The 13,789-nt window shown below is 41.5% G+C and overlaps 1 protein-coding gene across 1 annotated transcript in view; it reads right to left on the bottom strand.

The window, feature by feature from the left end:
• The window catches only part of LOC138854444 (rho GTPase-activating protein 15-like), a 97,726-nt gene extending 94,784 nt beyond the window's left edge, over positions 1–2,942 (bottom strand). The window contains exon 1 of the mRNA XM_070097821.1: positions 2,927–2,942. Within this exon, the coding sequence (XP_069953922.1) occupies positions 2,927–2,942 (16 nt within the window). The remainder of the gene's footprint in view (positions 1–2,926) is intronic.
• Positions 2,943–13,789: the final 10,847 nt, after the last annotated feature.

Genomic DNA, 13,789 nt, shown 5'->3' with positions numbered 1-13,789 from the left:
CACCACTAGCATTGGAACACATCAACAAAGTAAGCCTGTCTTTCATAGGCTTATGTCCTGGGAGTGCCTTTTCCTCCTGAGTAATGTAGGTCCTGCTTGGCATTTTCTTCCAAAACAGGCCTGTTTCATCACAATTAAACACTTGTTCAGGTTTCAGTCCTTCAGTCTCTATGTACTCCTTGAATTCATGCACATATTTTTCAGCCGCTTTGTGGTCCGAACTGGCAGCCTCACCATGCCTTATCACACTATGTATGCCACTACGCTTCTTAAATCTCTCAAACCAACCTTTGCTGGCCTTAAATTCACTCACATCAGCACTAGTTGCAGGCATTTTTTTAATTAAATCCTGATGCAACTTCCTAGCCTTTTCGCTTATGATCGCTTGAGAGATGCTATCTCCTGCTAGCTGTTTTTCATTTATCCACACCAATAAGAGTCTCTCAACATCTTCCATCACTTGCGATCTTTGTTTCGAAAACACAGTTAAACCTTTGGCAAGAACAGCTTCCTTGATTGCCTTTCTGGTGCCCACAATAGTAGCGATGGTTGATTGGGGTTTCTTGTACAACCTGATCAGGTCAGCGATACGCTCTCCACTTTCATACTTATCAATGATCTCTTTCTTCATTTCTATTGGAATTCTCACCCTTATTGGTGTAGGGTTGGCACTAGAAGCTTTCTTGGGGCCCATGGTCACTTATTTTCCGGAAACAGCACCGAAAACACTGTAATAATACGAAATATTCCGATTGTATACTTGAATGTTACCGCGGAGGCTGGCTGGTAAACAATGGCACGGGCGGCACATGTGAGGCTGGCTGAGGGCGCACATTGGACGCGTCTCGGACGAAAATCGGTGAGTGGGTTTTTAAGCGGTATGCGAGGCAAAATTTTTGCAATTAAAGCAAGCGGTATGCGGATTAATCGCTATGTGGTGCCATCGGTATGCGGGGGTCCACTGTACAAGCATATATATACACACCCCTCTGGATTTTCTGCTGTTTTCTTTCTAGTTCTTGTACTTCTTTATTTCCTCTCATCTCCATGGGGAAGTGGAACAGAATTCTTCCTCCGTAAGTTAAGCAAGTTGTAAGAGGCGACTAAACTGATGAGGGCAAAAGGCTAGTAACCCCTTCTCTTGTATAAATTACTAAATTTAAAGAGAGAAACTTTCGTTTTTCTTTTTGGGCCACCCTGCCTTGGTGGGATACGGCTGGTTTGTTGAAAAAAAAAAATTCCCAACCTCCTTTATTTGATCACCACTTTATTTATTCACCACAACTTATTTTAGTCCCTTTAATATTATCTCCTTTATTTTAGCTTTAAAGAACTACCTTTAACCCATAAACTGTCCAAACGTAGATCTACGTTTTTTCAACATTTGAAAGTATGTAAAAAAAGTATTCTTTTTTTTTTTTACATTTGAAAACGTGTAAAAAAACTTTAATCCTTTTTTTTTTGTTATATTTTAAAATATATAAAAAAACGTAGTTCTACTTTTGGAGCACTACGCATATGAACGTAGATCTGCTTGGACAGTTTAAGGGTTAAAGAACTACCTACTTTTATATTCCCAAGCTCCTTTATTTGATCACCACTCTATTTGTTCACCACAACTTATATCAGTCCTTTTTATATTGTCTCCTTTATTTTAGCTTGAAAGAACTACCTTAGTTCATATATTTACATTTGTGCTATTTTTTAGCTTTAGAATATTTACATTGTCTTATACTTAAGTCTAATTATAGATTCACTATAAATTTTATGATTACAAGCATTGATCCTGATACCAACCTCTTATTGAATGACTTAAATGCATCAAACAGCAACTCTAATTACTACACAGCAGAACAATCAAAGACACTTCTCAGAGCCAACAACAACATAACTGTCTTTAACTACAATGTCAGATCTTTAAGCAAACATTACAATGACCTCACAGCATTACTAAATTCCCTGCATGCCAGTATGTCCATCATTACTCTCACTGAAACCTGGCTAAAGCCTGATACTACAGATGTCTATGCCATTCCTGGTTACACAGCCATACACAACTGTAGGCCAGATCAACAAGGGGGTGGCACAGCTATATACTACTCAGACCATCTAGAATGTATCAATAATAGATGCACAAGCGATGAACATGGGGAATATATAATAGCTAAATTCAAATCCAAATACCTACAAAAACCTCTTACAATGATAAACATCTACAGAGTACCACAGTCAAACATTAGCCGTTTTAGTGAAAACCAAGGAAGTATGATAACTGATGCACATATGAATAAAGATCACTTACTACTCTCAGGTGACTTCAATATAAATCTCCTGCAAGACCAGGACCCACACATTACTGAATTCACAAACACTGAGTAACCGCTTGTTGCTACCAACAGTAACAAAACCTACAAGAATTAGAGAGACTAGTGTTTCCCTATTAGACCACATTTGGACCAACACCACATCCCCTATAAAATCAGGCATAATCACAGATAATACCACAGACCACTACCCTACCTTCCTCATAACTAATCTAGGCAAATTACTCCAAGACACTACTAAAGTCACTTTCAGACATCATAATGAGGCAGCCATTAATAACTTCACAACAGCAATGACAAACATCGACTGGCACACTGAGCTAGAAATCTATACAGATATTGACGAATGTATTAATAATTTTCTAAAAAAAAAAAAAAAAAAAAAAAAAAAAAAAAAAAAAAAAAAAAAAAAAACAGGTCCGCCATTACAAATCCTGCAAACAGTTATTCGGTTCCTTCAGTTATTCGGCACTAATTTTGGCTAGCATAATTTCAAACTTCCAGGGTCGCCACACCAACCTGCTGGTACTGTTTGGAGGCGCTACTTGCTGCATAAGTCATTCCAATTTCTTTTTCTCAATTTATTGTTTTCACCTGCTTACCTTTAGCCCTAGCCATGGTTCCAATGAATAAAAGAAACGCTTCTCATTATGTAAAGCACCTACACAGTACATTATCCATTAAAGATAAGGTGGCCACTGTTGGTTGCCATGAGCACAGTCTCATGAAGCAGGAGAATATGCTTTATTATTACGCTAATATCAACACTACAGCTTATTTGCCTATCACAAATGATCTAATATGGCATAATAAACAATATAAATAACATAAAACAAAATAAATACTCCAGAATAAATAATATATGGCATAACACCGAGCAGTTCAACGGAGATATGAAGTAGACATGGTATACAAATACCATTCTCCTATCCATGTCTTGGGGGCTTATATTAGAGAAAACGGAGTATAGCACAGGGCTGTGATATACACTCGTACTGCACCATAAACCTGAAACAAATAAGTTATTTTCTCTATATAGATTATCACACATAGCAGCATGTGTGTAGAGAACCTAGGATAACCCAAAAAAAGTCAACATGGCTTATTTCTATTACTTGGCTTGGGTTAGCCATATATAAATTTTGGTAAATATTCGATTCCCAGCCAGGGTAGAAACATTAGACATGTTTCTTTACACCTGTTGTCTATGTTTACCCATCAGTAAATGGGTACCTGGATGTTAGCCGACTGGTGTGAGTGTTATCCTGGGACACTGACCTAATGGTGGCTAAAGCTCCCGCTTCACACACGGAGGTCCCGGGTTCGATTCCCGGCGGGTGGAAACATTTCGACACGTTTCCTTACACCTGTTGTCCTGTTCACCTAGCAGCAAATAGGTACCTGGGTGTTAGTCGACTGGTGTGGGTCGCATCCTGGGGGACAAGATTAAGGACCCCAATGGAAATAAGTTAGACAGTCCTCGATGACACACTGACTTTCTTGGGTTATCCTGGGTGGCTAACCCTCCGGGGTTAAAAATCCGAACGAAATCTTATCTTATCTTATCTTATCTTTCTACATAGTAGTATGTCACTGATGTCAGCTAGGCCTGTATACCTTGTACATGTATTTTTTTTTTTTCAACAAGTCAGCCGTCCCCCACCGACGAAGGGTGACCCAAAAAGAAAGAAAATCCCCAAAAAGAAAATACTTTCATCATCATTCAACACTTTCACCTCACTCAAACATAATCACTGTTTTTGCAGAGGTGCTCAGAACACAACAGTTTAGAAGCATATAAGTATAAAGATACACAACATATCCCTCCAAACTGCTAATATCCCAAAACCCCTCCTTTAAAGTGCAGGCATTGTACTTCCCATTTCCAGGACTCAAGTCCGGCTATATAAAAATAACCGGTTTCCCTGAATCCCTTCACTAAATATTACCCTGCTCACACTCCAATAGATCGTCAGGCCCCAAATACCATTTGTCTCCATTCACTCCTATCGAACACGCTCATGCACGCCTGCTGGAAGTCCAAGCCCCTCGCCCACAAAACCTCCCTTACCCCTTCCTTCCAACCTTTTCAAGGACGACCCCTACCCCGCCTTACTTCTACAGATTTAAATGCTCTCCATGTCATTCAACTTTGATCCATTCTTTCTAAATGACCAAACCATCTCAATAACCCCTCTTCAGCCCTCTGACTAATACTTTTATTAACTCCAAACCTTCTCCTAATTTCCACACTCCAAATTTTCTGCATAATATTTACACCACACATTGCCCTTAGACAGGACATCTCCACTGCCTCCAACCACCTCCTCGCTGCTGCATTCACAACCCAAGCATCACACCCATATGTGTTGGTACTACTATACTTTCATACATCCCTTCCTTTGCCTCCATAGATAATGTTTTTTGACTCCACATATACCTCAACGCACCACTCACCTTTTTTCCTTCATCAATTCTATGATTAACCTCATCCTTCATAAATCCATCCGCCGACACGTCAACTCCCAAGTATCTGAAAACATTCACTTCTTCCATACTCCTCCTCCCCAATTTGATATCCAATTTTTCTACATCTAAATCATTTGATACCCTCATCACTTTACTCTTTTCTATGTTCACTTTCAACTTTCTACCTTTACACACACTCCCAAACTCATCCACTAACCTTTGCAATTTTTCTTTAGAATCTCCCATTAGCACAGTATCATCAGCAAAAAGTAACTGTGTCAATTCCCATTTTGTATTTGATTCCCCATAATTTAATCCCACCCCTCTCCCGAACACCCTAGCATTTACTTCTTTTACAACCCCATCTATAAATATATTGAACAGCCATGGTGACATTACACATCCCTGTCTAAGACTTACTTTTACCGGGAAGTAGTCTCAATCTCTTCTACGCACCCTAACCTGAGCCTCACTATCCTCATAAAAACTCATTACAGCATTTAGTAACTTACCACCTATTCCATATACTTGCAACATCTGCCACATTGCTCCTCTATCCACTCTATCATATGCCTTTTCTAAATCCATGAATGCAATAAAAACTTCCCTACCTTTATCTAAATACTGTTCACATATATTCTTCAATGTAAACACTTGATCTACACATCCTCTACCCACTCTGAAACCTCCTTGCTCATCCGCAATGCTACATTCTGTCTTACTTCTAATTCTTTCAATTATAACCCTACCGTACACTCTTCCTGGTATACTCAGTAAACTTATTCCTCTATAATTTTTACAATCTCTTTTGTCCCCCTTCCCTTTATATAAAGGGACTATACATGCTCTCCGCCAATCCCTAGGTACCTTCCCCTCTTTAATAAATGTATGAAACAAAAGTACCAACCACTCCAACACTATATCCCCCCCCCCTGCTTTTAATATTTCTGTCATGATCCCATCAGTTCCAGCTGTTTTACCCCCTTTCATTCTCCGTAATGCCTCACGTACCTCCCCCACACTTACATTCTGCTCTTCTTCACTCCTAAAAGATGGTATACCTCCCTGGCCAGTGCATGAAATTACTGCCTCCCTTTCATCCTCAAAATATTCTCACCATCTACCTAATACCTCCCTCTCCCCATCTACTAACTCCCCTACTCTGTTTTTAACTGACAAATCCATACATTCCCTAGGCTTTCTTAACTTGTTTAACTCACTCCAAATTTTTTTCTTATTTTCATTAAAATTTCTTGACAGTGCCTCTCCCACTCTATCATCTGCTCTCCTTTTGCACTCTCTCACCACTCTCTTCACCCTTCTTTTACTCTCCATATACTCTGCTCTTCTTATAACACTTCTGCTCTGTAAAACCTCTCATAAGCTAACTTTTTCTCTATTATCACACCCTTTACTTCATCATTCCACCAATCACTCCTCTTTCCTCCTGCCCCCACCCTCCTATAACCACAAACTTCTGTCCCACATTCTAATGCTGCATTTTTAAAACTCATCCAACCCTCTTCAACCCCCCCCCCCCCCCACTACTCACTTTGCACTAGCCCACCAATAGTCACTTATATTTCACCCGAACTTCCTCCTCCCTTAGTTTATACACTTTCACTTCCCTCCTACTTGTTGTTGCCACCGTCCTCTTGTCCCATCTACCTCTTACTCTAACTGTAGCTATAACTAAATAATGATCCATATATCAGTTGCCCCTCTATAAACATGTACATCCTGGAGCCTACCCATCAACCTTTTATCCACCAATACATAATCTAACAAACTACTTTCATTACTTGCTACATCGTACCTTGTATATTTATTTATCCTCTTTTTCATAAAATATTTATTACTTATTACCAAATCTCTTTCTACACATAGCTCAATTAAAGGCTCCCCATTTACATTTACCCCTGGCACCCCAAATTTACCTACTACTCCCTCCACAACATTTTTACCCACTTTAGCATTGAAATCCCCAACCACAAGTACTCTCACATTTGGTTCAAAACTCCCCACACATTCACTGAACATTTCCCAAAATCTCTCTCTCTTCTCTACACTTCTCTCTTCTCCAGGTGCATATACACTTACTATAACCCACTTTTCACATCCAACCTTTATTTTACTCCACATGATCTTTGAATTAATACATTTATAGTCCCTCTTTTCCTGCCATATCTTATCCTTTCAACATTATTGTTACTCCTTCTTTAGCTCTAACTCTATTTGAAATCCCTGACCTAATCCCATTTATTCCTCTCCACTGAAACTCTCCCACACCCTTCAGCTTTGTTTCACTTAAAGCCAGGACATCCAGCTTCTACTCATTCATAACATCCACAATCATCTCTTTCTTATCATTTGCACAACATCCACGCACATTCAGACTTCCCACTTTGACAATTTTCTTCTTATTCTTTTTAGTAATCTTTACAGGAAAAGGGGTTACTAGCCCATTGTTCCCGGCATTTTAGTTGACTTTTACAACATGCATGGCTTACAGAGGAAAGATTCTTATTCCATTTCCCCGTGGATATAAAAGGAAAAGTAATAAAACCAAGTAATGGACCCGCGGTATACGATGACATCGGTAAACGTTAAATCCGGTATACGATACATTTTAACACAAAAAATTTGCCTCGCCACTCGTTAAAAACCCGCCACACGCTATTCGTCCGGGACGTGTCCACATGTGGCCTGAACTGCCCCATGCGTGCCAGTGTTTACAAGCCAGCCAGTGTGCTCGCATCTAAGTATACATTCGGTACATTCCATATTATCACAGTGTTTTTGATGCTTGTTTCTGCAAAGTAAGTCACCATGGGCCCCAAGAAAGCTTCTAGTGCCAACCCTGTGGTAAAAAGGGTGAAAATTAGTATGGAAATTAAGAAAGATTTTGAAGGGTTTGGGGCTAACCCTGAGAAGCCTATGCCAGTTGTGGAATCCATTGTGCCTACTTCAAAAATTAAGGAAATGTGTGCAAAGTGGGTTAAACTGCAAACCTTTATGGATGAAAATCACCCTAACACAGCTATTGCAAGCAGTGCTGGTGACTATTACAATGACAATGTTATGGCCCATTTTAGACAAATCTTAAAGGAACGGGAGGTACAGACCTCTATGGACAGATTTGTTGTGCGACAGAGGTCCAGTGACTCAAGCTGGCCCTAGTGGCATTAAAAGAAGAAGGGAAGTAACCCCAGAAAAGGACTTGGTACCTCAAGTCCTAATGGAAGGGGATTCCCCTTCTAAACATTAACAACTTCGACACTCTCCCCTCCCATCCCATCAATCATCACCAGATCTTCATTAAAGGTAAGTGTCATGTATTATATTGTTAGTAGAGTACTACAAACTGTGCATGTCTTCTTCAGTTTGTGTGCATTAAACTTAATATTTCATGAGGTAAATTTTTTTTTTCATACTTCTGGGCGTCTTGCATGGATTAATTTGATTTCCATTATTTCTTAGGGGGAAAATTAATTCGCCTTCCAATAATTTTGGCATACAGTGGTCCCTCGTTTTTCTTATTTAATCCATTCCTGGAAGAGCTACTATTATCGAAATCTACGATTTTCAAATCAATTTTCCCCATATGAAATAATGTAAATACAATTAATTCGTTCCTGACACCAAGTAGTATTAAAACAAAAATTTTTTTTACATGAAATACAGTGGACCCCCGCATACCGTTGGCATCACATAATGTTAAATCTGCATACCGATACATTTTATCGCTAAGATTTTGCCTCGCATACCGCTAAAAAACCCGCTCAACACTATTCGTCCGAGACGCGTCTAATGTGCGGCCTGAGCCAGCCTCACATGTTCCGCCGGTGGCATTGTTTACATGCCAGCCTCCGCGGTAACATCCAAGTATACAATCGTAACATTTCGTATTATTACAGTGTTTTTGGTGATTTTATCTGCAAAATAAGTGACCATGGGCCCCAAGAAAGCTTCTAGTGCCAACCCTGTGGTAAAAAGGGTGAGAAATATTATCAAAATACTGTGGTACCATGGTCAACTGCTGATGCTGCTGCTGCTGTAGCACTGTCAGCTGATGCTGCTGTAGCACCGTCAGCTGCTGCTGCTGCTGTACCACCGTCAGCTGCTGCTGCTGTTGTAGTACCGTCTGCTGCTGCTGTAGCATTGTCTGCTGCTGCTGTAGCACTGTCAGCTGCTGCTGCTGCACTGTCAGCTGCTGCTGCTGCACTGTCAGCTGCTGCTGCTGCTGTAGCACTGTCAGCTGCTGCTGCTGCTGCTGCTGTAGCACTGTCAGCTGCTGCTGCACCACCGTCAGCTGCTGCTGCTGCTGTACCACCGTCTGCTGCTGCTGTAGTACCGTCTGCTGCTGCTGCTGATGCTGTAGTACCGTCTGCTGCTGCTGTAGCATCATCTGCTGCTGCTGTAGCACTGTCAGCTGCTGCTGCTGCTGTAGCACTGTCAGCTGCTGCTGCTGCTGTAGCACTGTTGTTGGTGTGGCTTACTGAGAATACCAAGAAACAATTAACCCCAGAGGGTTAGCCACCCAGGATAACCCAAAAAAGTCAGTGTCATCGAAGACTAACTTATTTCCATTGGGGTCCTTAATCTTGTCTCCCAGGATGTAACCCACACCAGTCGACTAACACCCAGGTGAACAGGGAAAAACGCCTGGAACTAGTGCTCATATTGGTGAATTTAAAGCAAGCAAAGGTTGGTTTGAGAGATTTAAGAATCGTAGTGGCATACACAGTGTGATAAGGCCTGTTCTGGAAGAAAATGCCAAACAGGACCTACAGTACTCAGGAGAAAACGACACTCCCAGGACACAGTGTCTCATCAGTCATTGCTGCATCTTCAATAAAGGTAAGTGTCATTTATTCTTCATTTAGTAGAGTAGTACATGCACAATATATACTGTGCATGTACTACTCTACTATTGTGCATGTATCCTTCTCTTTGTGTGTAGGAAAATGTATATTTCACGTGGTAAAAATTTTTTTTTCATATTTTTGGGTGTCTTGCACGGATTAATTTGATTTCCATTATTTCTTATGGGGAAAATTCATTCGCATAACGATAATTTCGCAAAACAATGAGCTCTCATGAACGGATTAATATCATTATGCGGGGGTCCACTGAATAGATGTAGTGCATAAACAATACAATGGGACATGATGAATGAAACATTAACAGCATAACACTTACCTTTATTGGAGATTCTTCTTAGTGTATGAAAGACTGGAGGAGGAGAGAGATTGGATTATTTATAGTTTGGAAGGGGAATCCCCTTCCAGTAACACCTCAGGTACCAATTGCTTTCCTGGGGTCGCTTCTCTTCTCTGTTTCTTAATGCCACTAGGACCAGCTTTAGTCATTGGAGTCCTGTCTCGCAAAATAACTGTCCAGAGAGCTCCGTTTCTGGTATCTCTTTAAAACACTTCCCTAAAATGGCCCAAGACTTTGTCACTGTACATGTTGCCAACATGATTTGCAACAGCCTTGTCAGGGTGATGTTCCTCCATAAATCTTTCCATCTTACCCCACACTGCAAAAATCTCCTTAATTTCTGAAGAAGGCACCTTCTTCCATCTCTCTTCCTCCTCCTCTGCAGCAAGATTCTGAGCTGCGATCTGTTGCTGTTCCTGCTGAAGCTCTTGCAGTTCTTCAGTTGTGAGCTCTTCATTGTGGTCTTCCACCAACTCTTCCACATCCTCCAAACTCACATCCAACCCCATGGAACTCCCCAGTGCCACAATAGATTTAACAACAGACATAGGCTCATCAGGGTCAGTCCCAAAACCTTCAAAATCCCTCTTGTCGACACAGTCTGGCCACAATTTTCTCCAAGCAGAGTTCAAAGTCCTGGTAGTCACTCCCTCCCAAGCCTTACCTATAAGGCTTATGCAATGGAGGATACTCAAGTGTTCTCTCCAAAAATCTCTTAGGGTCAAGTGAGTGTCTGAGGTCACATTAAAGCACCTTTCAAACATTGCTTTGGTGTAGAGTTTTTTAAAGTTTGCAATGACCTGCTGGTCCATGGGCTGGAGGAGAGGAGTGGTATTCGGGGGCAAGAACTTTACTGTGATGAACCCAAACTCCTCGAAAATTAGGTCATCCAAGTTTGGAGGATGAGCAGGTGCATTGTCCATTACTAGCAGGCACTTGAGATCCAATTTCTTTTCCAGGAGGTAATTCTTCACACTAGGGCCAAACACTTCATTGAACCACTCAACGAAAATTTCCCTCGTGACCCATGCCTTACTATTAGATTTCCAAAACACACACAATTTACTCTTCATAACATTGTTTTTCCTAAACACTCTGGGATTTTCAGAATGGTACACTAGTAATGGCTTCACTTTGAAATCCCCACTAGCATTAGCACAGAACATTAGCGTCAGCCTGTCTTTCATAGGCTTGTGTCCTGGCATTGCCTTTTCCTCCTGTGTAATGAAGGTCCTCTTTGGCATTTTCTTCCAAAAGAGGCCTGTTTCATCACAATTGAACACTTGTTCAGGTTTCAATCCTTCAGCTCTATGTACTCCTGGAATTCATGCACGTATTTTTCAGCCGCCTTGTGGTCCAAACTGGCAGCCTCACCATGCCTTACCACACTGTATGCCAGTACGGTTCTTAAATCTCTCAAATCAACCTTTGCTGGCCTTAAATTCACTCACATCACCACTATTTGCAGGCAATTTCTTTACCAGATCGTTGTGCAACTGCCTAGCCTTTTCACAAATAATCCAAGTCGTAAGAGTATCTCCTGCTAATTGTTTCTCATTTATCCACACCAATAATAACTTCTCAACATCTTCGAGTACTGGTGATCTCATTTTTGTCAGCATAGTTACCCCCTTTGCAACAAGAGCGTCCTTGATTTCCTTTTTCTTGGCCACTATGAAACATATGGTTGTGTAGGGTTTCTTATACATCCTGGACAGTTCGGCCGCACTTGTGCCACTTTCATATTGTTCAATGATGTTTTTCTTAAATTCAATCGTATTTCTCACCTTCTTTACCACAGGCTTGGCACTAGGAGCTTTCTTTGGAGCCATGGTAGCTTATTTAGCACTTGCAAGCACTAAAATGAGTGGAATATTATGAAATATTTCATAGGAGTACGTGAGGGGACCTTCGCTCACTGGTAAACAATGCCAGACTGGCTGGGTAGGGAGGCTGCCCCGGCTCACACCATGCGTACGCGTCCCGGACGACCTACTATTCGCGAGTCAATCTACGATTAGCGAGCCCATGTTTATACGAAAATATCGCTATGATTTCCAAAATCTACGACTCTCGAGAACTACGATTATCGAGGGACCACTGTACAATGAGCTCTCAGGAATGAATTACAGTGGACCCCCGCCTAACGATTTTAATCCGTGCAAGAGGGGTAATTGTTATGCGAAATAATCGGTATGTGAATGAATTTTCCCCATAAGAAATAATGGAAATCAAATTAATCCGTGCAAGACACCCAAAAGTATGAAAAAAAATTTTTTACCACATGAAATATACATTTTCCCACACACAAAGAGAAGGATACATGCACAATAGTAGAGTAGTACATGCACAGTATATATTGTGCATGTACTAGTCTACTAAATGAAGAATAAATGACACTTACCTTTATTGAAGATGCAGCAATGACTGATGAGACACTGTGTCCTGGGAGTGCCTTTTCCTCCTGAGTACTGTAGGTCCTGTTTGGCATTTTCTTCCAGAACAGGCCTTATCACACTGTGTATGCCACTACGATTCTTAAATCTCTCAAACCAACCTTTGCTGGCTTTAAATTCACCAATATGAGCACTAGTTCCAGGCATTTTTCCCTGTTCACCTGGGTGTTAGTCGACTTGTGTGGGTTGCATCCTGGGAGACAAGATTAAGGACCCCAATGGAAATAAGTTAGACAGTCTTCGATGACACTGACTTTTTTGGGTTATCCTGGGTGGCAAATCCTCTGGGGTTAATTGTTTCTTGGTATTCTCAATAAGCCACACCAACAACGGTGCTACAGCAGCAGCAGCAGCTGACGGTGGTACAGCAGCAACAGACGATGCTACAGCAGCAGCAGACGATGCTACAGCAGCAGCAGACGATGCTACAGCAGCAGCAGATGATGCTACAGCAGCAGCAGCAGCTGACGGTGGTACAGCAGCAACAGACAATGCTACAGCAGCAGCAGACGATGCTACAGCAGCAGCAGACGATGCTACAGCAGCAGCAGACGATGCTACAGCAGCAGCAGACGATGCTACAGCAGCAGCAGCAGCTGACGGTGGTACAGCAGCAACAGACGATGCTACAGCAGCAACAGACGATGTTACAGCAGCAGCAGACGATGCTACAGCAGCAGCAGCAGCTGACGGTGGTACAGCAGCAACAGACGACGCTACAGCAGCAACAGACGATGTTACAGCAGCAGCAGATGATGCTACAGCAGCAGCAGCAGCTGACAGTGCAGCAGCAGCAGCTGTACCACCAATAGTAGCAATGGTTGATAGGGGTTTATTATACAACCTGGCCAGCTCGGAGACACGCACTCCACTTTCATACTTATCAATGATCTTTTTCTTCATCTCTATTGTAATTCTCACCCTTATTGCTGTAGGGTTGGCACTAGAAGCTTTCTTGGGGCCCATGGTCACTTATTTTCCAGAAAAAGCACCGAAAACACTGTAATAATACGAAATATTCCGATTGTATGCTTGGATGTTATCGCGGAGGCTGGCTGGTAAACAATGCCACCGGCGGAACATGTGAGCGTGGCTCAGGCCGCACATTGGACGCGTCTCGGACGAAAATCGGTGAGCGGGTTTTAAAGCGGTATGTGAGGCAAAATTTTTGCGATTAAAGCAAGCGGTATGCGGATTAATCGCTATGTGATGCCATTGGTATGCAGGGGTCCACTGTAATATTGTATACCGGAGATCCACTGTATTATTATTATTATATTATTTTCTCAGTTGTTTGTTGGGTTATCTTAATCAAAC

Source organism: Cherax quadricarinatus, chromosome 59 (assembly GCF_038502225.1).
Source record: "Cherax quadricarinatus isolate ZL_2023a chromosome 59, ASM3850222v1, whole genome shotgun sequence".
In the NCBI taxonomy this organism is placed as follows: domain Eukaryota; kingdom Metazoa; phylum Arthropoda; class Malacostraca; order Decapoda; family Parastacidae; genus Cherax; species Cherax quadricarinatus.
This window is presented reverse-complemented; position numbering and strand designations above follow the sequence as displayed.